The sequence below is a fragment of the Ananas comosus genome, linkage group 20, assembly GCF_001540865.1.
Source record: "Ananas comosus cultivar F153 linkage group 20, ASM154086v1, whole genome shotgun sequence".
In the NCBI taxonomy this organism is placed as follows: Eukaryota; Viridiplantae; Streptophyta; class Magnoliopsida; order Poales; family Bromeliaceae; genus Ananas; species Ananas comosus.
Window position 1 is genome coordinate 9,698,909 of NC_033640.1, and position 24,879 is coordinate 9,723,787.

Consider the following 24,879-nt stretch of genomic DNA (forward strand, 5'->3'; position numbering starts at 1 on the left):
GAGGAGTACTAAAGAGGGGTATATATATTTATAGAGAGAGAGAGAGAGAGAGAGAGAGAGAGAGTGACCATTGACTCAGAGAGAGGCAAAGACTAATTATTGATTATAACATTAACACATGAGGGGGTGGGGTGGGGTGTGGATTAATTGGTTTTTGAGTGAGGAGAGTGAGTCCAAAGAGACAGCAAGGTGCATTTACTACTCCTCTCAGGGGGTGCTCTCCAAAAAGTCAGCTTGTGTGGAGGATGTGTTACTGTGCAAGTGTAGCTTTTCTCTCTCTCTCTCTCTCTCTCCCTCTCTCTCTCAACTGTGTGCATTGAATGTTGGAGAGAGAGAGATCAATCCTCCATGAGGGCCTCTTGAGCTCACCAAAAAAACCACTGGTATTAGCAGTGTAGTAGTTAGTGTTCCAAGGAGAGAGAGAGAGAGAGAGAGAGAGAGTTTTGAGTCTTTTGACCTTTGGGTCTTTAATATTCTCTCTAGACACTGAAACTCTAGCTTCGACAGTTACCAAAGAAGCTTGTTTGTTACCTCTGGGTAAATGTACTGGAAAACCCTACGCAATATTTACGGGCCCAAATTTTTCCAAAAAAAAATTTTGTGCTTTTCATAGAAAAAAATATTATTATTATTTTTCGTTTTCCACTTTAATTGCTACGATCGTAAATTATATTAGGTTGAGATTGCGAAAAGATTATGGTACATGCGGTGACACTTCGACCAAAAAAATATCTTGTTAATTTATTCCCTTATGTAGTATAAAGTTTTCACGTATTGCAATTAATTAGTTATGGTATATTTTATATAAATTCATGGAAATAGGAAGAAACATGTCTTAACATGCTTTGGCTATAACTCCAGTTTATTTTACTCGCATAAGATGATCGAGTCTCAATATCGAATGGGCCTTTGGTGCAAACATTTTAGATGATTGTTAAATTACCATGCCAAACTTGTTGTAACCTCATATAAAATATGTAACAAAATTATCGTTAAATTAAGTAAAATCTCTAAGGGGCTATTTGGTTGCATGCATTTCTAGCTGCACTGTAATTGAAAATGCATGCATCTATAAAATTTTTGTTTGGTTTCGTATAGTTAAGCCCAACTATTGCAATTGCATCTGTACGAGAAGGCCAAACTTCAGCAGTTGGTACTACAGTCAAATTTGGCTGCAGTACCAACTGTTGCTGTTGGGCCGAAGTCAGCTAACCCATTAAAAAAATAAACAGAGTGTGATTTTTTTTATAAGCTTCTTTTTTTTATTTTTTTTCAAAAATATCTATTCATGAAATCTGATAGAGTTTAATTAATAATGTCTGTTAGGATCAATAAATTTTTTTCATACGCGTTTTTTTTTTTTTCAGTCTGTTGGTTTAATAATATCTTAATTTTTATTTTGACCAAATCTATAATATATATGCATTTAGAATTTATTAAATTCATACATAATTTTATAATATATAAATTATATATAGATATAAAAGTCTTAATTAATAATTAAAACATGATTACGTTATGCTCAGAAAAAATAATCTCATATTTCTATCTAAAAATTGACAGAACTTACAAATACAAATCTCAACTGCAGACTACCAAACAAAATAAATATAACTGGAGCAGTTGCAACTGCATAAAATCAAACAGACTAGATATAATTATGACTGTAATATTTACAACTATATGTACTTCCAACTATACTATTTTTCTAAGGCTTAACTAGTTTGGTATTGAGGCCTATCTAACGCTATTAGATAAAACGGAGTTGTGGAAAAAGCATATAGGGATATGGTTCTGCGTTCTCCAGTGGGACCGCAAAAAATATATCGTAACCGACTCATCGCGATATGCGGAACGCAATATTACGTACGGAAACAAATATGGTATTTTTCGAACGTATTTTCTCACCGCACGTAACGCAATCTCCCGGCAATATCAAACGAAGTCTAACTATATCCAACCAAACAGTTCTTAATAAGAATTTCAGACATATACAACAGAAAAAAAAAAAAAGAAAAAGAAAAAGAAAAAGAAATCTTTATCTATATCAAAATGATCGATCGATCTAATGGTTTCGGGAAGGGGGAAGGTCCCCATACATTTTTACCTTGTACTACTCTTCGGTTTATTACTGCATGCAATTAATTATTACTCACTCAAAATCACTGCATGAAAAGGAGACAACGTGTGAGTCCACCATACGGGGATCCTCTGTGGGTGCATGCACTATGCAGTAGCTGCGGCACATCCTATGACAGTGTGTGTGCCGATCACTCCATTGCTGTATGATGTTGATCGGATTGCTTTTTGTCAAACCAACATGGAATGGTATTTATTTTGTTGTGCACTCCTGGCCCCCCTCTCAGCATTTGTTGCACTGTTTTGTGGTTGTGACCTGTGCTTCTTTTTTTTTTTTTTTTTGTTTTTAAATCTTTGTACACTCGCACACGCATCTATCTAAATTTTCATTCGAAGCGCGATTTGAATTCGAGACCTACAGTTGAAAATAGGGTAACATGCATATCTATTAACTATCGCGATGGGTACGAATTTTAGTCACATATCGTATATAATGAATCTGGTCAATTTCGATCAGTGTATTAATTAATTATGGTCAACTTCAACATGCGTTTGTCATTAGTAATGCGATAGCTGTTACCGTCGCCACTTGTCTTCAAATTTAGGAACCATTTCACACTTCGCTAAAATTTTATAACTTTTGTAATTAAATTGTGTGATTAGCACCTGTGAGTGGACATTTAGAGTCGTGTGATATGATCAATTAGTTAGCTCTAGAATAAACTAGTATTAGAAATGTATAAATCATTAACCCAAACATGCATATTCAGTATTAATTATATATAGGTGTATATCCAGCTCACAACAATTCAATAGCCATGCATTCATATACTGAGCATATATAATCACATAGTGGTGAAGCTACAAGTTGATATATACACTGATATTTTATGTATATATATATATATATATATATATATATATATATTACACTAGAGGCCCTCTTCTATTTGTAGATGAGAATGCAAGATGGTCCACTCATTTACTAGGGCTTGTTTGGTCCCCCTACTCGCGCTGCTTTTGCATGAATCGGGGCCAAAAAGTTTTTTGTTTGGTTAGTGGTTTCGTACTGATTCAAAGGCCACAAAATTTTCGCAAAAGTAAAAGGTGTGCTTTGAAGAGAAACACTAAAAAGTGTAATGTTCGTCTCCAGCGAAGTGTAAACACTATATTGTAGTTGTTTGCGAAAGCAAATTTACATATTTTTTTAAGGAGTCAAGAGCTTGATCTCTTACAAAAAAATGTAAATGCATATATACCATGCACGGGTTTTGATACAAAAGAAAACCCTACACGTACAATCGACCAAAATAACTACTTAATTGTCACATTTTTTGACTCAATCTCCGTGAATGAAAATGAAGCGGAGACTATAATTATAACCAAAGTGAAGTACAAAAGTATGCGATGTATCAAAAAATCCTAGCCCCGAAATACACACAGTCCTCTCTCTCCTACAATATGCTACACCCTATTGCACACACGTACAAATCCATCAGAGAAGAGCCAATATTTACCATAATTAAACTAAAATTAATTTCAGTCTAAGATTGGAAATAGTTCTGATTTGACTAAAATCCTAATAGGATAAGAAATATTCATAATAAGATTAGGAATAATTTCTATAATATATATCAAAAACTACTGTGATTAGTATTAATACCAGCTTATCTAAAATGGTTGATAAAAAAAGAATAGATCTAGAAAATCCTCCGACTCCTAAAATCGAGACACTTCTAACAAATGTGAACAGCGGAACAAACAGTTTACACAGTACTAGCTAGGGACCACATCCTATTAAATATAAAAATATATAGACATCGTTCTCTAATAGCTTAATTAAGTTTTTAGATCTAGTACAACGATTATTTTACATGGTTTCAAAGCGGAAAACCCTGAGTTTGAGTTACGCCAGACTTTTAGCATTATTAATTTTCTTTTATTTAAATCAAGTCCAGTCTCGAGTCCAGACGTGAGGGGGAGTATTAAATATAACACTACAACAAAAACGGTCTATAGCGACACTTTTAAATATAGGTACATGTCAAAAAAGTGCTGCTAGCTAAAATTAACGACACTTTTAAAAAGTGTTGCTATATGTGGGGTCGCTAGGTATATAGTGACAGTTAAAGAGTGTCGCTATAACCTAAAAGAGTGCTGCTAATTTACGAACACTTATTTAAGCATTTAGCAACCGCCGAAACTTTATCTCGTTAGCTGCGGTAGCGGAGGAGGACGACAGGAAAGGCTCTTCGTCTAGAATTTCAGTGGATTGAGTGAAGAGAGAAGAAAAGATGGCAATTGATTTTTCTTTTTTTTTTCTTTTCTGTTTGTAATCGGGCCAAATGGACTGGGTGTGGTGGGTTGAGTAGAGTAATCTTTTATTTTTGGTTGGATTGGGCTTTATATTTAGGCATTAGCAGATATTTTTTTAAGTTTTAGCATAAATGAGACACTTACTCAAAAGTGTCCCAAACATGTGTCCCTATAATCTAATTCTGTTGTAGTGTAAAAATATATAGATACAGTTCTCTAATAGCTTAGGTTTTTAGAGTACATGCATACAACGGTTGTTTCACACATCCCTGTTAAAATTTTGTTCTCTTGTTTGGTTTTTTTAGCATGTGTGGGAATTCATCATGAGATTGATTCAACAAAATATACAGTTGACTAAATAGGTTTCTATATTGAAGTTGAGGCAAGTCATTTTCCTCAAAGAGGTTATGAGGAAAGGTAGAGTCATCATCTTATTAAAGAGATGAGACAAGTGTCAAAGCAACTTACCTAACAATTGTCTTGTTTTTCCTTATGGGGTTTTAAAGTGTGAAAATGCCCTTCAAAAGATTTTGAAAGATCCTTGTCATTTTATTGCTTTCAGAAAGAGAGGCAGGAGATGTTCAGACTCAGCTGTGGATTAATTAGACAACTTTTTGCCACAATGGTTTAATTTTTGTTCTTAGTATGACCCCCAGGGATTTGACCCCTTTTTTGCATTTTATTTTCGCATATTAGTCCTTAAAAATATAGTTATTTACATATAAATCTTCCGAAACCGTCATAAAATGCACGGCCTATCTTCAAATGCATGTTAACCTTCAAACTGGGGGATATCAATCTTTTTTTTTTTGAGAGATAGGTAGCACGCTACCCGCTTCATTTATTTCATTTAGAAATAAACTTAGCTGAAAATGTGAATCAAATAGGATTCGAACTTGGGACATCGGATATATACCAACCACCTGTATGTAGATAAGTTCATTACCATGTAATTAACTTACTATTTTTTTCCCTAAAAAATAAAAATATTTTATTTTTTTATGCATATTAGTCTTTGAACAATTAATAAAGTTATGCTAAGTTAACCACAAAGTTAACATAATGCTTTGCCTTTATAAAACTCAGAGTTTCTAAGGGTAACTATGCAATAATAAAAAAAAAAGTTCTAGCTTTGTGATTCTAGCATATCTACCAATGGGCTAACATGTAATTTACTAAACTTTAGGGAGTAATATGCGAAAAAAAAAAACCTTTTCCTTTCTAGAAGGAAAAGGTGACCACTCCAATTGAGTAATTGTGTTGGGCCATCCTTTTCAATTCAGGAAAATAAATAGTTTTAAAAACATTGGAGTAATCAAACAGTAGACACCCTGACCCCACCACTCTTATGATTCTTCAATCATGCATGGCCTATCATTAATGGCACATATATTAGGTGTTTTTCCTTCATTTTCTTCTTTTTAAATATAACTCTTGTTTATTGGCGAAAGAAACATAGCTAAGCGCCTATTTGATCCCACTAAAAAAATATTATTTACAATAATAAAGTTGTTAAAAAATATATTAGTAATTCTTATAGTAGAAAAAACAAATGATTCTGATTAGAATTTCTACTGTAAATAAAGGCACTCAGAGGTTCGTTGGATTACTAAAAGTTGAAGAATTTTTTGCCTACTTAAAAAATTTTACAACTGTTTACTTACACTGATGTTGACAGGTACTTCTTCTTAGTTCTCTCTAATTATTATAAAATAAAATATTACTAGTACATCCAAAAAGTTAGAATTTGAAACTCTTTAAATTTCTAGTATTTAAAAAAAATAATTGTAATAAGACGCGAGCCCTATGAGCCCTTGGATATGTACCAGCAATATTTATCTTATTATAATTACCAATTTACCCTTGGGTGCATTTAGTTTAGGTTATCTTAGCGGGATTAAAATCACCACAAAATCACCAAAAATGGTGCAAATTTTTTTTTCGAAAATATTACCGAGCAGAAGGGTGGGTATTTCATATTATATATTGATAGCATACAATTTTGCATGTTATACAAAATTATAAGTTTACCTCTCCAGCCTCTCCTCCCCAAATCCTTTCAATACATCATTTTTATTTTCGCTCTCTCTCTTTCTCTCCATCTTTACTGTCAGAATTACAACACTTTATTGCAAATCAGAATTATTGAATTTTATAAACTGAATCAAATATAGTAATTTTATATATTCTGTAATCTAGTATTATACTACTGTATTAAATCAAACGCGGTAATACAATATCAGTAGTAATCTGGTTCAACTAACCGGTAATTCCATAACGCAAACTAAATGCGCCCTTAAAATAAACTACCTTTTCTACAAATTGCACCAAGTGTCCAATATTTAAAATTGTCTACATCAGTACATAAGTAAACATATGCAAATTATGTTGAAAAAGTACAACAATACTAGATATGTAGCTAGGTTAATTTTTACCAAATTGAGATAGACAACAAAGGAGATACATATCAATGAGTTGGCCTTTCTTCTTTTTTGCAGGTATCAATTAAACTCTTGCACTCTATTGTCTCCAATCATCCTGAAGTTTGTGGAGTGTGGACAAAGTTTTATGAATGAGTAAAATAATTAAAAGTGTTTTCAAGGGGGAAAAAGTGAGTTTTAGTTATAACCTTCAATATGTGAAATGTAAGAGCACATAGGTTTAATTTCTTTAAAATTAATGGAGCTAGCACTCCCTCACGTGCATATTGGATATGGAGTCTGACTACTATACTCTTATGAGTACGATCGCCCTCGTACTCATAAGTCGTTTTTTATGATAGAGCTTCCGAATCGACGATTCATATCGTTAAACGTTATCTAGAGCATTTAAAACTTCTAGAAATTAAATTTTATAATTTTTCGACATCATTTATCTTACGATCAAAAGGTTACAAAATTGATAATTTTTAACGGCCGGTATGGGATACTTTCTAGTTTAGCAGTGTAAAAGAATCAGAATCGATTGAATTTTTTATAGAAAATTCTATTCGCTATAAAGATCAATAACTCCGATCGTAAATTGAAGGATCCGATCATCCATTTTTGGACGTCGTTCGATTTTGACCATTCATTTTATTCTCACTTGATGGACTTTATTATGATTTCGAAAAATTATGAAATTTATTTTTTAGAAGTTTCAAATACTCTAGATCATATTTAATAGAGTAGATCGTCGATTCGGAAGTTCCATCATCAAACTCAATTTATGAGTACGATGGGTTTTATACTCATAAAAGTATAGTAGTCCTACTCTTGGATATGAACGATATATAAAAATGATAGGTGACATACACAAAACAAATGAATTTACTAGAGTTATCTCTTACACCGTATCACTCAAAAAATTAATGTACGTAGTAGAAAACAGACTCACAAATATATATTTACAATATCGATAGTTGTCCTAGCTATTAAAATAAAAGTTGATAAAATTTTAATTTTTTTGGTGATTTACAGAGTTTCTTTGATAATTTATTTGAGAATGATGGTGCAATATACACATGCAACATTCTTTGATAAGAACCCTCAAATAACTAGAAACTTCAACCTAAGTAATTAATTATATTAACTATTAACCCTTTATCCTCGAACCAATTTGATTTATAATGATAGTGATACAACGATTAGATTGTGCAAATTGAAAATTAACTTATCATTATCTCTAATTAATGTCTCTTTCATGTTTTGTCCACATTATACACTGTCCATCATTTTCGCCCTTAAGCATTGTCGGCCGAGTAGTTCACATTTGGACAATACAAGTTCACGGCCTTATATCCTATCAGCATACGTAGTATATTTACAGAAAAAGTTTTCTTTATAACATTATATTTTGGATATAAATGTAAAGTCAAAATTTATTTGTGTTATCATTGCAGATTCGTAACATAAAATTTACGGTCTTATATGAATGATTTAAAAACTCTATACAAACTATTTGTTATAGAAAAAATTTTCTCGTGATCAGCGTGACACGTGGCACGTTTCATGAACACACTGGAAATTAATGGAGTGCATATATTGTGGGGTCCTAATTAAATCCGTACTCTATGTAATTTGATCTCAACCAAATTGGTCCCATCAACTATTAGTACACCCAATTAATGAAAGAAAAGGAAATAATAATGTAATTAATATGCTAATGTTATGTGGTCACCTCTTTAATTTCCATTACTAAGTGGCCAAAAAAAAATTTAGTAATAAGATTTTTTTTAAAAAAAAACTTTGAATTTATGATTTAAATTTTAGGCACTTGGATGATTTGTGTCGATACTTGAAATAAATTTTAAATTAACAATACATATATGTATGTATACATTATTTTTAAGCTTGGAATGAGGAGAAAATACTATAACTCGAGCGAAGTAATATTCAAACTACTCTTTTGTAATAATATTGCGAGTCTATTTTCAATTTTCAATCTCGAATTACTAATTCAATTTTGAGTAAACACTAATTAAGTTCAAAAACAAAAACCTCAACCCAAAAAAAGTGGATTTTTTTTTTTTTTTTTTTTTTGGAAGTGGCTATTAAAGGGAAAAAAAGAAAAAGAAAAAAGGAGAGGCCATTGGGTTGGATAAATGATATCATCAATAGTAACACTACAAAATGTGTGTTTAATTTTTGGGGCTCATATTTATGGATTTGGTGTCCTTTCATGTGTTGAGTCCCTTTATAAGTGGACCTGGGCCAAAATAATACCTTTTCGTTTTATTTTTCTTTTTTAATTCTTTACTATGTCTCTCTACCTGTACCTGATTTTAACCTAGTGTAATAAATTTTTCTTTTTTTAACCCACATATTCCTGCAAATATGCGAAACAACGCAAATTATGCTGCAGAGTTGGTATTTGCATTTGCGTGTCTCAAACTAGAGCAGTTTGCGACTGAGATATCTACTACACACGTAGCTAATCATGCATCTCGAGATAATACCAAATCGGTCTTAAACTGAATCTTCATGTTTGATTCGACATGTACAGCTAATAACTAAGATTTCAAATGAATGTGTATAGGAAAAAAAAAAAATACAAAACAAAATCAGCTAATATCTAAAAGGCCGCATTCATCAAAATAGAGAAAGTCTTTTTAGTAACAAATATGCTATGTGGAAATAAGAACATAGAATCAAATTATCTTTTTTTGGAATAAATATGTAAGTACAATAATTTTCTCTGATGTTATTTTAACATAAAATTATCATATTACCCGTATAATATCTTTTGCATCTTATACGATTTGATGAGATTAATCAAGTACAAATTCTATGCAGAAAATTTGGATTAGATGGACGCGTGTCGCTTTCCGTATGGGACGGCGGTGAAGAAGGGGCCACAATCTCAATGGCCCATCAAATGGCAGCCACCCGAAAAGTACGGGCCCGTTATCTGTCGTAAAAGCCCACTAACAAAATCAGCCCATCATCTTTCTGTGCAGCTTCGCGACGTAGTTTGGGATTGCGATGTCCAGATAATAATTTTTAAGGCTTAGTTTGAGATTGCGTTGCCAAAAGCACTGACTTTCATGCTCTGCGAGAAGCTCATGTCGAGATTTTAGCAGAAGCATTTCTTCTCACCAGTAATCTCTGCAAGAACACGAACCCTCTCGGAACGTATGGAATCGACTGCGATCCCTCACCACAATCTCTCTCTTGTACACCTTCGAAATCATCTTCATCACCGTATGACAATCGCGACAAACCCTCAAGTTCTTCACAATCTTTATCACCCCTTCCGCCCCTTTCGTCCTCGCCATGCCGAACGCCACCGCGAGCTTCTCGCTGTGCCGCCACACTGCCTCCTTCTTCTCCTCCTCTTCTATATCATGCAAAACCCCCGCGACCTCCGGAACATAACCTTCCATCCTTATCCTCGCCATCACCTCCGCGAGCTTCTTCTCAGCCTCCCTTTTCTCGCCATCCAGCTCCTCATTCGCCACAAAGGTGTACAAAACCTTATCTACTTCGATCGAGCTCCATCCGGGATCTTTGTTGATCCTTTGAGCACTCATCGATCTCCTTACGGTCGCAACATCCTTCCACTTCCCGGCAACCGCGTATATGTTCGAAAGCAATACATAGTCGCTCGACTCATTTGGGTCGAGCGCAGAGAGCTGCTTCGTAGCATGCTCCGCTAAACAAACATTTCCGTGGATACTACAAGCCCCGAGCAATGTTCGCCAAATCACCGCATTGGGTTTCATCGGCATTCGCATTACGAACTCATACGCCTTGTCCAAAAGCCCGGCACGGCCATATAGGTCGACCATGCACCCGTAGTGTTCAATCGAATGCTCGAGTCCATAATTATCTGCCATACTATGAAAAATTTCGTGCCCCTGTTGTACTAGACCTGCGTGGCTACATGCGTAAAGGACCGAGATGAACGTCACTCCGTCCGGGGTCGTTCCATTTTGTTCCATTTCATCGAAAAGCTCGATGGCTTTTTTTCCATGGCCATGCATCGCGAGCGCGGCAATCATGGACGTCCACGAGATGACGCTCTTCTTGCCCATCTCCCAATCGAACACCTGGCGGGCCAAGTCGACGCTCCCGCACCTTGCGTACATATCTAGAAGCACATTCGAAACTGCGATAATACTGTTGAAACCTGTTTTCTCCGCGTGCCCGTGCAGCGTTTTGCCCGTTTCGAAGGCCCCAGCTTGCGCGCATGCGGAGAGAATCCCCGTCAAGCTAACTTCGTTCGGCCTACACCCCTCCCTCAGCAACTCTTTGAAGAAGCCTATCGCATCGTCAAAAGCACCGTGCGCGGCGAACCCGGCAATCATGGTGCTCCAGGAGACCGCATCCTTGTGCGGAGCGGAAGAAAACAATCTCCTCGCGAAATCCACCTCCCCCGCCTTCATATGCCCCGCGAGCATCACGTTCCACGAAGTGGAGTTCCTCCACGGCATTTCGCCGAACAGCTTCCGCGCGAGCCGCACGTCGCCCGCGCGGAAACAAGCCGTGACGGCCGCGTTCCACGCGACGACGTTCCGGTGAGGCATTTCCTCGAACACCTTGAGCGCGCGGCCAAGGCGGCCGCACTCGGCGTACATGCTGACGATGGTGGTGGCGACGAAGAGGTGGCGGTCGAGGCCGTGGCGGAGGGCGAGGGAGTGCACCTGGGAGCCGACGGAGAGGGAGCGGGCGTTGGCCGCGGCCTTCGAGAGGAAGGCGAAGGTGAAGCTGTCGGGGGGGAGGGAGCGGCGGCGCATGCGGCGGAAGGCGGGGAGCGAGCGGAGGAGGAGCTCGCCGGCGACGATGGGGTCGGCGGCGGCGCCGGATTTGAGGGCGTGGGCGTGGGCTCGCTTGAGGTGGTCTAGGGTTTTGCATTGCTGTAGCAAGGAGAGGGTTTGGAGGACGAGGTGGTGGTTGGGGTTCATTTCGCGCGCTTAGGGAGTGGGAATTGCGTATATGAATCATTGAATAACAACTAAAGTCGGTGGTGAGATTAGCATCGTCGCCGAGTTTAGTAGTAGTGCCGATTCTGACGACATTAAGCTTTTGCCGAGTTTAAGGGTGTGCATTGATGATAGCGGGGCATTTGGTATTTATTTATTTATTTATTTATTTTATTTGGTGTAGTTAATATGCTAATTTAGCAATTAAAGATACAAATCTCCTTATCTACTATGTTAGTAGTCCTAAATAATTTGAAATATATAAATTTTTTGTGTATGTTAATTTGATGAGTAATGCTATGCTCACTTACAGAAGTGAGTAAGGGCAAAATCTTAAATTATAAAAAATATTTTATTGAAGTATTTATACAAAGAGTAGCACTATAGTTACACAAAGGAGTAGATAGAAGAAGTATAGTCCAAATGATCAAAATTATGCTTGTCATCAAAAGATTAAAAAATTACTAACCAGTAAATTACACACATCATCTAAAAGATTCAATCACTTTAGCATACATTCTATTTGCATGTACTGCTTTAGAAATTCCGTAACATTATTCTTATAATAAAGTTTACAACATGGTGGGCTTTATACATCGCCTAATAAAACCAATTACTTTGGCGCAGATTCTATTCGCATTTACCTTTAAAAGTGGGCACAAGATTATTATTCTAATTTGACTCCTTTACAATGTTTCTAACCCCATTGGGTCACTTTTATCACTCCACTCCACCAAAGTTCTTTTCTAAAATCCATGAAACATATGTCCTTATTTTTGGTGCTTCTTCCTAGGAATCATCAAAATGTCCAATATTTTCCTTTTCTTTTTAGTTGAGGTAATGCTACTTCATCTCATGTGGGGAAAAGCCCTACTTTTGTGGGGTAGTTGGCCAAATTTTGAATCCCATGTTGCACTCCAAAGAATGTTCTGGAAAATGTCCCAAATCCCAAATTTGGGTTAATTAGTTAGGTAAATTTTGAATACTATCATACACTCTTGGTTTGATACAATTTTTCATATTTTACCATTGGATAAAGATCAGTGAAAAAAGAAAAAAGAAAAAGTAAACAATAAAAATAAAAAAGCCTTTGTTTGGGTGGTATTTTCTTACAAGCTATGATCTCATATTTTCTGAATTTTTACTAAAATTACAGCATGTGAATAAAACAAAGAAAAAAAACTAGTGAAGCATGCGTCATAGTTTGGTGGGACGTAACTAGAAATATAGTACAGGTAAAAATATATGCAATTAAAAATCTAGCAGTTATAACTATGCAGCTATAAATTATTTATTTCATTGCATGTAGTTAAATAGTACGTTTGAAAATTTTTATCAATTCATACTTACGGTGGTGAAATTATCTCTAATGTAGAAAAGAATGATATTTTCTTTTTGAAAAATAACTAGGGAGATAAGTTACTCTCTCTGACTGTTGTTGCTGTAGCCAATTTGAGCATAGCTCCAACTGCTACAGTACGACCTCCTCATACAGTTCCAATTGTCGCAATTAGATTCACACGTATCAAATCAAATAATGAATTTGAATTTATATGCAGATGCAACTGCACCAACAAGCGCGTCTTATGTATCGCCGATGTATCTTTATAGTGAGTAGAATCATACGTATCAGATACGATTTTTTTATGGTGGGCCTCCAATGGACCCAAAATTTGGCCCAACCAATTTCTCTATTCACACTTTTTATAATATAATACAATATATGGATGTGAACAAAATAATCCCTTCTTATATAATAATAATAATAATATACATATTATTTTTTTTTGTCTCTTGTTTGAAAATGGTTCATGGTTGTTCATTATTGCAATAAATGTTGACTCAAATTATTGTCGGTAACAGCCACAAAAAGTAATGTAAACACAAGAAAATATAAATTCCCAACAAGTTCAAATATTTCAATTTTTTGTACTCCAAAAAAGAAAAAGCGTTTAATCATATAATTATAATAAATAATAGGAAGTGGTACTATAAAAGGAAATTAATTAGTGCAACAAATCATTGTCCATTTTAACTCTAGCATTTAATCCACACCATACAATTATTAGAAATTTACTTATATCTAAACCTAATTAATTTAGGAAATGAGCCATTTATATGGCGACTATATAAAAGATCTTGGTGGGTGTAATTTTTTTAAGATTAAAATTTTTCAAAAAAAAGTTAAATGAAGTTGAGAGTGTGGGTTTAAACTATTCTGCGAATCAGGTAAATTCTACTGTTAACTAATCTTTTTGTATCCAATTTTTTTTTTACTTATTATTTTTATTATTTGCTCTTTGTTTTGTGACTTTTTTTGGATTCGGAGTCGGAGATTTCACTAAAATTACCAAATAAAAAGTTGCATCTATTTTTCCTTCAATCAAAAGATATATTAGGAAATTATAAATCTAAGTGCAGACGAGGTAAAAAGAATAGAAATATCCTGCAAACTAATATTTTCTCGATTTGAGTACAAACATTTACGCGAATATATATAACTCATGTTTATAATTATATTAGAAAAATTTATTTATGCAATAAATCACGGAATTGACAAATCTCTTATTTGACGCGACATGTTGACAAAAAGGAGGTGAAAAATTCTACCCTTTTGTCACTCTTAGACGCGGTTATAGTTCCACTAAGAAGCTTATGACACGATATATACATATGTAAATTAGTCGTTAGTCGTTGACGTGTTATTTGGTTTTGAATAAAAAAATAAAAATGCTTGTGAATAAACCCAAAAAAAAATAAAAAATAAAAAAAGCACTTAAAGGAAAAGTGCTTTTTCTTGGGGACAAAAAGCCATTAACCCTGCAAAATGGGCTTCACACGGAATTGTCAAAATTAATTGCCCTCCACAATGACTTGACATTGAAGTTTTGTCTCTTTTTATTTTTATTTTCTTTTTATTTTTTGTCATTTTTTTCTTTTTCTTTTTTTTGGGGGATTTTTGAATATGAGACTTGACATAGTAGTTATTTGATTCTTCAAAGCACTATTCCTTCTAGAATTAGGAAATTTCTAATTACCCTTTTTCCATTTCTATGTAATGGAAAAAAAAAATTCCAAGGATGTGAAAATGACCTTTTATTTCAGTAAATTATTACTATTTTTTTGAACAGCATGATACTATTTTTACAAAGCATCGTCGTAAAACATATTTGTTCTTACCAGAAAATAATTATAATAGGGGCAATTCTTTATATACCTCTGAAAAATTCTCGACTTTCTAATTTACTCATCTTAGAAGGATAATATTAAAATTTTCTTTTTTACGTTTCCAGTTATTTCAAATATATTCCTAAAGTTAAATTTTGTTAGCAGCAATAATCATTATCTATGCAAAATTACTATTTTGCCCTTTCTGATGTACCCTTCTATTACCGCAAACTTTTTTTATTTGCCTTTCAGCTAGGGGCAAAAAAAATATTTTGATTTTTTATTTTTGATTTTTTCAAATATATCATTTTATTATCACTAATTTTTCTTATTTGTCCTTGAGTTAAGAGCAAAAAGGAGGTATTTTAATTTTTTAAACTTTTTTAGATATTTAACTCACGTTTAATCCAAGATAGCTTAACATGTGATAACCGTAGAGATATTTTTGAATAGCGCAGGTACATACGAGGAGTATATTGAAATAAAAAAAAAAGTAAGAATAAATTAGATATTTATGAAATTTTGATAAGTATATAGGCAATTATCCCCCAACAATAATACATCCGTTCATGTGCAACAAAAATTATTATAAATAAATTTAAAACACGAATTAAAATAGTACCTTGTTACTATCAAAAACAAACCATCTTTCGCTTTCATTGTTGATCCTCTCAATTGCTTGCATTACAATTAAAATTAAACATTATAATGACACATATATTTAATTTCCTCCACCTTGACTAAAACTTATAGAATTATACGAACTTAAATTTATTATTTCCCTTTTTTTATTTTTTTTTTTGCAATTTAAAAAAAAATGATAGAAAGAGACCCTTGAGGCTAACTTTGCACAACGTGACATTTGCCATTGCACCAAATTGGCGCATTTATATATTCTTGCTGAGTTTTTTGTCATTTTTCTCACCTTTATTTCTTTTTAGTGATTGCCTTAAATTATTGTGCATATGTATCATTTTCATGGTGCACAATTTACGATTTGACTCTTCGTGAATAACGAGAGCCGTCCATTTGTGAATGGACGATGATGACGTGTATCACACGCGTGTTAGGACAAAGCAATTAGCCTAATTAGAAGTTTCTCAATAATTAATTAGGAAGGCCATGTTTAGGGTCTAGAGTTTAGGGTTGAAGTTATCGATCGCTGTGTTGTGTACATAGAAATAGTAGTTTGGTGGGGTGGGTTGGATTAGCGACTTAGGATTGAGTGGTTTCTGGCTTCTAATGAAATTGCTTGAGTTTTGATTGTACGAATGTCGTGTCATTTTGGATCATTTCTGATTATAAGTCACATTCAGATTGTTTAGGCTCGAATTATTTCTAATTTTGTCTCGAGTATTTGGTGGGGTGGGTTGGATTAGCGACTTAGGATTGAGTGGTTTCTAGTTTTTAATGAAATTGCTTGAGTTTTGATTGTACGAATGTCGTGTCATTTTAGATCATTTCTGATTATGTGTCGCATTCGGATTGTTTAGGCTCGAATTAATTCTAATTTTGTCTCTCGAGTTTGGGTTTAAATTTGTTCAAATTGCTTGTGAGTTTCGATCCACTCAGGTTCGAATCATTAACTTTCCAAGTCAACTCATATTAGATAGAATCTTATTTGGGACTGAATCGGATTAGCTTTCTCCGCCTCTAACTTCGCTCTTGGTTATTAAAATCGTACTTGGATTACGATAAACAAGGATAGGAAAAATAATTAGGGTTAATGAGATTCTCATGCTTTATTAGAATCAAAAGTACAAATTAAACAACCTTTATCAATTATCACATATATTATATATTGTAAAAGGGGTACTATTATTATTAACATAAAAACTAGTAACTTATATTCCCTCTTTGTAGCTTGAATCACATACAACCCTTTCCATGCACATGATAAATTTTTTTTTAAAAAAAAGCTAAAATTATACTCCACCTTTTAGTACATGGATTCTATATTAGTTAATCTTTAATCAAGGTTATAAAGGAAAAAAAAATAAACTAATTAAAGAAAAAAAGATTAGAGTTACCAAAATAACTCCCGAATAATTACACAAAAGAAAAGCTATGGGTGCAACACAAAAACAGTTGTTATTGTGATTCAATTTATTACATCTTTCAAACCAACCACTTGTTTAAGGATAAAGCACCTAAAACCTTTTTTTATTTTTATTTTATTTTGGAGGACATTAATGGGGAGTTTTTTTTGGATAAGCCAAATAGGTGGTGATCACACAATAGTGCACCAAATAGCAAAAATTATTGCCTCAACTAGGTCCACCATATTAACAGTGAACCAGTATAAATCTGATATCGATGGTTATAAATTTATTTTATAAAATCTTCTTTTTTTTTTCAAACTCCAAAAATCTAATAAACTGTGTCGTTTTACGGATTTAAACTTAATGATTATAATATAGAGTAAAAGAAAAGATGGACTGGATGGCAGATACCCACGCAGTGCGATGTCGTGGACCAAGTCCAAGGAGTAGTACCCACAAAAACTGGTCCTCATTGGCTGAGTCAGGGTGAGTAAGTTGGCTTAGTCAGCCTTCCATGAAACCCCAGTCTGTTCTGTAAAACACTTGGCCTACAAACAATTGACCACCCAACTGAAAGATCTCCCTAATTAGTTAAGATGTTAAAAAAAAAAAAAGAAAAAAAAAAAAAAGAGAGAGAGAAAATTTACTAACAACTTTGAGATTTTTAAGGCACACACCAAGTGCATTTACTATGTACCAAGTTACCCGTCTCTCTCTCTCTCTCTCTCTCTCTCTCTCTATCTCTTGTTTTTCTTAGATCACAGCTCTATCTCATCAATTTAGGTGGAACTTCACCCTCCCAAGCACCATGCCTAAAGACCAAGCTTCCTTCTTGTAAATTCTTTATTCTTCTGTTTTGTAGGTGCAGAGTCCACTTCTCTGCTGCAGCAGCAGCAGCAGCAGCATACCCACACATAATCTCTGATCTTATGATTGCTTCAGATTGAATTAAGGGTGGTGGTGGAGGTGGTTAAAGTTAAAAATTGCACCCCCCCTATGGAGATTGTAACAGCTTCTCTTTGTGGAACCCATGTGAGCTCTTCTGGTGAGGATGAGCCAATGAGTGGTGTTGCTTGTAGAAAGATGTTCTCTCCCTTGTTTTGGATCACAATTTCACTGGTGTTCCTCATCAGCTTCATCAGCAGATCCATTCTCAGGTGGTTTTAAGGCCCTTTCTCTTTCTGGTGAATTTGTTCATTTAATCTGATCACTTGTCTCCTCCCTTTGTTTTTGTTTTTTTTGGTTGCAGAGTGAAGAGTAGAGAGAAGATTCAGAGAGAGATTGAAAGGTGTTTGCCGGCGAAAATTGAAATTGAAGAAGCTAATAGGATGGAGGAACCAAGTTTCAGCTTTAAGTTTCAGTATCAGATTCCTGAGTATGATAATAATAAAGTTAGCACAGAGGAACCTTCAATTCCAATTGCAAAGGAGAATGAGTTGTCGACGGCTACGAGCATCAGTAATTATCGGTTCTTGTCGGAGAAGGATTTCAGCGGCTTCGTGGAACAGCCGGAATCCGTGACAGTTTCTGTCCAAGAATCTTACATTGAAACAGAAACAGCAGCAGCAGCAGCAGCAGCAGAAGCAGTAGCAGTAGCATCTGCAGCTGCAGAAGAAGAAGACGAAGAAGAAGACGAAGAAGAAGAAGCAAGTTTAGTTCATAGAAAAAGAAAGAAAGAAAACAAGTTCGATACCGGATTTTTTTCGTCAGAAAATACTCTGCAGCAACTCAGTAAAGAAGCTTACACTGAAGATAAAGTAAAAGATAAGTTCTGGGAGAAAGGAAAAGGCATCAATTATGAGACCAATTTATTTAGTGAGGATGAAGTGATCGGTAAAAGGAGGTTTCTATCCGAGGAATTCGTGGGCTCCGGCTCGGATTCAGAATCGAGTATGAGCGACGGGTATTCGGTGAAGGACATTGTTGTAGACTCCGACAGCGATTGCTTTTTATCAGAGAAGGATTTCGGTGATCGGTACGAGCACGAAACCGATGCTACTACTGAATCGTCGATGAATTTTGCTAACTTCAGTGTAGATTTAATGGATGATATCCAACAGTCGGAAGAAGTCCAGTCACAACCTTTTGATGATTCGGACGCAGAATCAGCTTTTTCAAAAAGCGACTCAGCGTACACAAACAATCATTACTTGGATGAATCGAAAGAATTGAACGAAGAATCGAGAAAATTGGATCTGCCGAGTACGAGTTCAAAGAGCTCTGACGAGGATGTTTCAGAGTCGAAACGCGAGGATGTAGGTGAAAAGATTACTAAAGAAAACAACGAGCGCGTAGAAGAATCGGTTTTTCAGAAGGAAACGCAAGAGAACGATGCGAAGAAGCCGAAAGAGAACCAATGGGATGATCTAAATGATGAGGAGAATGATGAATTGGAGTCACTTTGGGAGCACCAGGATCTTATCGAGCAGCTGAAAATGGAGATAAAGAAAGTGCGGGCAATCGGGCTTCCGACCATCTTCGAAGAATCGGAAAGCCCGAGCCCGAAGACGATCGAGGATTTGAAGCCGTGGCGGATCGACAAGAAGTTCCTGCTCGAGGACCCGATCGACGAGCTGCACAAGTTCTACAAGAGCTATAGAGAGAGGATGCGGAAGTTCGACATCTTGAATTACCAAAAGATGTATGCAATTGGTATGTCTGATTATCTTTTTCGCAGTTTCTTTACATTGGTTTTGCTGCAAAACTGGATTTGGAAACAATTTCTTAAGATTGCTTGTTTGAAACACAGGATTTCTCCAACTAAAGGATCCCCTCCAATCAATGGGGGCTCAAAAACCTCTACTTCCCACACTAACCACTATTCTATCCCAAAATTTTGGCCACAAGCGTAAATCCGGCGACGATCAATCAGAAAGATTCGTCAGAGAGCTCAGATGCGATCTGGAAACGGTTTATGTCGGGCAGATGTGCCTTTCGTGGGAGTTCCTTCGGTGGCAGTACGAAAAAGCCCGCGAATTGCCCGAATCCGACCCATACAGAAGCCATCAGTACAACCAAGTCGCAGGCGAGTTCCAGCAGTTCCAGGTTCTAATACAGCGGTTCGTCGAAGATGAATCCTTTCAAGGACCGCGGTTACCGAACTATGTCAAGAACCGTTGCGTCCTCCGAAACCTTATTCAAGTGCCCGTCGTAAAAGGTAACAAAAGGTTACAAATGAACTAGTTCATTTCCGCTGCGAGTTTTACTGAGTTATACTGAAACTGTTTATTGTGGCAGAGGATAGTTTAAAGGAGAAAATGGAGGAGCAGCGCAAAGGAAACTACTCGATCACGAGCGACGAATTGGAGGACATAATGGAGGAGTCGATAAGACTTTTCTGGGAGTTCGTTAAGGCCGACAAAGATGAAACACCGGGTTTGCTCAAGGGTTTGATGGCTCCTCAAGTCGAGCTCCAAGAACCGTCCGACTACGAGCTCATGATGCACATTCATTCTATCTTGCAAAAGGTGAGGCATATAATGCTTGTACTTTTTAAAAATTTTGCACTGATCTATTGGGGCATAGTTTCTAACTTCTTTTGAAATTTATGGCGCAGAAAGAGAAGAAGCTAAAAGACCTCTTGCGGACCGGAAACTGCTTAGTGAAGAAGTTCAAAAAGCCGAAAGAAGATAGATCAAACCAAGACCTCTTTTTCGCGCAAGTGGACCTGAAATTGGTGGCGAGAGTACTCCGAATGCCGAGAATTACCAACGAACAGCTGTCGTGGTGTCACAAGAAACTGGACAAGATCGCATTTGTCGATCGGAAGATCCGAAGAGAGCCTTCATTCTTGTTATTCCCTTGTTGAGGTAGATATCCTCGCCTTGTCAAGTATAGTTTTAATATGTAAATTTGAGGAAAATTTAGGATTATTTAAGTAGTTATTTAGAGAATATTGATGGTCCTCTATAGTGTTTTTTCACCTTCTAAAAGTAAATGGGCTTGTATGGCTCCCTCATATACTTGTACTTGACAGAGAAAACATTTTTGTTTTCAAATTTATAGCCTTTAAAATTACAATGATAACATGTATACAAGTGAATGGAAACTATTGGTGTGAGGCTTTACATGTTAACTACCCTAAACTCGGTTTCGAGATGTCGGTAATTTCTGAATTATTCGATGAGAACCAATCGCGACACACTAACAACCGCATTGAAAATATGATTTGTGAAACTTTGGCAGGTACCAGAAGCACTTTTATCGCGGTAATTATATGTTTATACAGCTTGGTTTTCGCCTCTCTTTCATTAATAGATGTAACATCATCAGAAAATAAGCATTAATTTCCATTGTTTGTATTATTAGACCAAGAACATTAAGCACCAAACCATTAATCACCAAAGCATGAAGGATGAGCTAATGAAGCCGAAGTAGGTATAGATCAATGAGCACAGTTTCGACGGTCGATTTAAAGCGAATTGAATTATGAGCATTTAATTCTGCAAGTGTGCCCTTAAGAGGGTCAGAACATATGAAAGGAACCTCTCAGCAATCATGCACAAAGGTAGTTATGTGCATACATCACCTGTGTAATGCCAAAAAGATATTTGAGGAGAGACACATTATTGTTGTGATGCCATGAATCATGTAGACAAACAGGTATGGATACATGACATTAATGTGGTTTGGAGTTTTCTGGTGGGTATCAGTATTTGGTATCTTACTGTTTTTTTTTGTGTAGAGAAAAATAGCAGTTAGTAGTTGCTGCACTGGCATTTTAATTTTAGTATATGCAAGGACCACAAAATTGAACTGAGCTAACTTGTTGGTCATCATAAAAGCTCAACAAGTGAAGGAAAAAGGGTTATTGAATGAAGCTAAACTATAACAGCAACGCTAATGTTGGATGTAGTACTGTTTGATAAGATATTATTTGAGTAGTGTTATCAGAAGAAGTAGTATGACAATACATCCTTATAAGCTTCTCTCTGCAGCAAATATAGTGAGTATCAATAGAAGTTTCGATTTTGTTAATCAGAATCTCATTTCTGCTTCACCGTATATAAGAAGTTCTAATTTTTCTTTTTATCTGTTAAGTGATCTGCCAAGATCAATGTTGTTGAAAGCAAAAGCAGGAAGAGAGTAACACAAACCATCGAAAAAAAACGATCTGGCCAATTGGCTCAAAACTAATGAAGATTGCTTACTCTCTGATCTGCTCACAATGCTTTTATTAAGAGCAGAAAATGTTTCTGAAGGCATAATTTGGTACAGAAAATACAACATCACTCCGAAAATTCATCACAATCCGCCTCAAAGAAAGAAAATTTTGCGACGGTAATTATGCCAGTTCCTGTTGAAATAGGTTGAAATAGTTACGACAAAAACATGTGCTCTGACCAGGGATCAGATTAGTTTCTTTTTCCTTTCTTAATGAGATGATGAGATTCTCAGAACACACATTCATTTCTTTCGTATTGTTGACTTCTCAGAGAAGAGAAAATAAACTAGAAAAAGGAGAGAACAAATTATTCTACCAAATTAAGCGGAATTTGAAACTGTTTAACCAACTCAAAATTCAAAATACAACCAAATACTGATTGTGAATGTCAAACTTTCACAAATCTCAAACAATAGTTACTGAAAACTAATTATACCGAATAACTCACTCAACGCGACGGTTAACTCTCCACACTTTAACAGTTGAACTACACTTAAGCATCAAGTTAAACATTACACCGAGTGTATAAAACTCGAGCATCGCCGTTTACTTTTGTGGCTTGGGTCTTCTAGCTCTTAGAAGCTTGTTTGTCTTTGGCTTTTTGGATCTTCAAAACCTTCTTCACGATCTTTTGCTCTTCAATCAAAAATGCTCGAATAATTCTGCAAAATTTGTTTGAATAATAATTGGTCCTTGTTTTACTCTGTTCCTGAAACTTCCGTACTTTGAAGAGAAGCAAATATTCATTTGGCAAACAAAAGGCCTGCTGAAGTTTTTGCTCGAAGCAAAAGCTCCAATTTAAGCATTTCGTATCACATTGTACTTCTTCAAATAACTATACTCAAACAGCACTTTGCCAGAAAGTAAAAGGGACAGAGAAAAGGCCCTTAGAAACATAAAGCACCAAAATTTATATAGGTAACGATGTAGTGGATAGTTGTTAAGACCTTTCTCTAACTGCACCTCCAGATAGAACTCCACCGTAGGCGCGGTTCACGGTCCTCCGGTTCCTGGATAATCTCGACCTCTTGTACTCAGCTGGCCTTAAGTGAGGAATCTAAAAGCATCCAAAAAAAACAATAAGCACTCTGAATAAAAAAGGGGGTGGGGGGGAGGGAATGATGATACATATAATACAGATTCAGGAAAACCAACAGATTGAACAGCATTCTCCCAATTCCAATTCAAGCCCTAACGACTGCGCCAAATTGAAACTCTGAAAGGTAAAATATCTAGTTTAACCTATGCAATTTTTGGTATAAAAAATCTGCGCTGATATATTCTTGTAGCAATCTAACTACACATATCTATTCTCAAAACGTTTCATCGATCTGAAAAAGTGATGGACCTCTCAACTGTATATTCGTACATAGGCACAGGAAGGGAAAACAAAAACAACAGTTGCACAATAAATACTAAAAAAGTCGCCAGAGATAATGTGAAATGTGTATAAGAAGCTAAATGTATCTAATAAGCATGTTGAACAAGATACGAGTCATTGTATACGAAACACAGGGAAAAAAAAAATTTAACCAAAGAGTTTTACAGGTACCAAGTCCACTCTACGATACTAAACAACACTAAAATTGCATCTTATGCTTCATAGAGAAGCCTATAAACTCATTCAACAGTAACGTTTAGTTCACAAACTTCATAATTATATGATTGGTATTCTAAAAACTAACTAAAAATGCAAATTTTAAATGCGTGGAATTGCTTACTCCTTGAATTCTCTTGCCCGTCACCGGGCATTTAGGTCCGCTCGCCCTCTTATTCGTGTATTGGTACACAAGCCTACCACCTACAATCCAAATCAAGCACATTGAACACTAATCCATAAGCACAATACAACAACAAACACTTCAAACGAATAAATATATATATTTTTAAACAAACACATGAATCCTCATCGTGATCACATACAATATCTAAGCCAAAAAGATGAATTACTAAGAAAAAAAAAATAGCTTTCTAGCAAAACATAATAGACCTTGCATACCAAAAAATGAAAATCAAATATTTTGAAATAAGCATCTTAAATTTGAACATTTTGATTTTATGGCGTCAAATTTTGAAATAGTTATAAATAAGTAAATTTGATGCTATTAGTAACATTTTTGATAGAATATTGCATCCAGTAACAGAACATTCTTTATTCCGTTAAATTAAGGAACATAACGCGGGATAAAAATCAAATCTTTTTTTGAAATTCATATACCTATTTCAGAAATACTACAAAATTAGACAACAAAATCAAAAATTTTCAAATTCAGATTTTGTGATATCAAAAAGGAAGGTATGATTCAACTAACTGAAAAAGAAACGAAACAATATTTGATTCAACTCATCGAAAATTAATGGAAAAAAAAAAAAACTTGGAATGATGGGAATTGAAGGGGAAAGAGATTGGGGGGAACGTTACCAGGGGTTTTAACAACCCTAGTTTGGTTGGATTTGGTGGCGTAGCTATGCCTCTTTCGATACGTTAGTCGCTGCACCATTTTCGCTTCTGCTTCTTCGCGAAGCTCTCTTTCTCTGTGTAATGTAAAGCTCGAAGAAGCAAAAAAGAGGCGCCTTTTATGGGCGCCGCCGTTTTGGGTATACGGAAGAGGAGAAGGGTCATAAAAATATGACCTAAAATGGACGGTGCAGATCTAGCCATCCAACGGCCGAAAAGATCGGGTGCACTGGACCGGTCCAATTCACTC

At 35.5% G+C, this 24,879-nt stretch overlaps 3 protein-coding genes across 3 annotated transcripts; 1 reads left to right on the forward strand and 2 right to left on the reverse strand.

The window, feature by feature from the left end:
* On the reverse strand, positions 9,577 to 11,911 carry LOC109725469 (pentatricopeptide repeat-containing protein At1g74630). The gene has a single exon (XM_020254665.1). It carries the CDS (start codon positions 11,777 to 11,779, stop codon positions 9,968 to 9,970), a length of 1,812 nt encoding a protein of 603 aa, XP_020110254.1. The 5' UTR covers positions 11,780 to 11,911; the 3' UTR covers positions 9,577 to 9,967.
* Positions 17,998 to 21,082, forward strand: LOC109725737. Its single transcript, XM_020255062.1, has 5 exons — positions 17,998 to 18,164; positions 18,257 to 19,659; positions 19,757 to 20,164; positions 20,245 to 20,474; positions 20,564 to 21,082. The coding sequence occupies exons 1-5, from the start codon at positions 18,004 to 18,006 to the stop codon at positions 20,813 to 20,815; spliced, it is 2,454 nt and encodes an 817-aa protein (XP_020110651.1). The 5' UTR covers positions 17,998 to 18,003; the 3' UTR covers positions 20,816 to 21,082.
* On the reverse strand, positions 22,469 to 24,769 carry LOC109725363 (60S ribosomal protein L34-like). Its single transcript, XM_020254521.1, has 4 exons — positions 24,594 to 24,769; positions 23,893 to 23,972; positions 23,119 to 23,228; positions 22,469 to 22,833 (listed from the first exon to the last, which is right to left on the reverse strand). The coding sequence occupies exons 1-4, from the start codon at positions 24,670 to 24,672 to the stop codon at positions 22,740 to 22,742; spliced, it is 363 nt and encodes a 120-aa protein (XP_020110110.1). The 5' UTR covers positions 24,673 to 24,769; the 3' UTR covers positions 22,469 to 22,739.

What these genes read in the sequence shown, in the direction of transcription:
- LOC109725469 (XM_020254665.1), bottom strand. Translation starts at nt 11,779, where the DNA reads ATGAACCCCAACCACCACCTCGTCCTCCAAACCCTCTCCTTGCTACAG.
- LOC109725737 (XM_020255062.1), top strand. Translation starts at nt 18,004, where the DNA reads ATGGAGATTGTAACAGCTTCTCTTTGTGGAACCCATGTGAGCTCTTCT. An exon ending in CCAAAAGATGTATGCAATTG is followed by an intron (nt 19,660 to 19,756) that starts GTATGTCTGATT and finishes TTTGAAACACAG; the next exon opens with GATTTCTCCAACTAAAGGAT. An exon ending in TTCATTCTATCTTGCAAAAG is followed by an intron (nt 20,475 to 20,563) that starts GTGAGGCATATA and finishes TTTATGGCGCAG; the next exon opens with AAAGAGAAGAAGCTAAAAGA.
- LOC109725363 (XM_020254521.1), bottom strand. Translation starts at nt 24,672, where the DNA reads ATGGTGCAGCGACTAACGTATCGAAAGAGGCATAGCTACGCCACCAAA. An exon ending in TAGGGTTGTTAAAACCCCTG is followed by an intron (nt 23,973 to 24,593) that starts GTAACGTTCCCC and finishes TTTGGATTGTAG; the next exon opens with GTGGTAGGCTTGTGTACCAA. An exon ending in CGGGCAAGAGAATTCAAGGA is followed by an intron (nt 23,229 to 23,892) that starts GTAAGCAATTCC and finishes GGATGCTTTTAG; the next exon opens with ATTCCTCACTTAAGGCCAGC.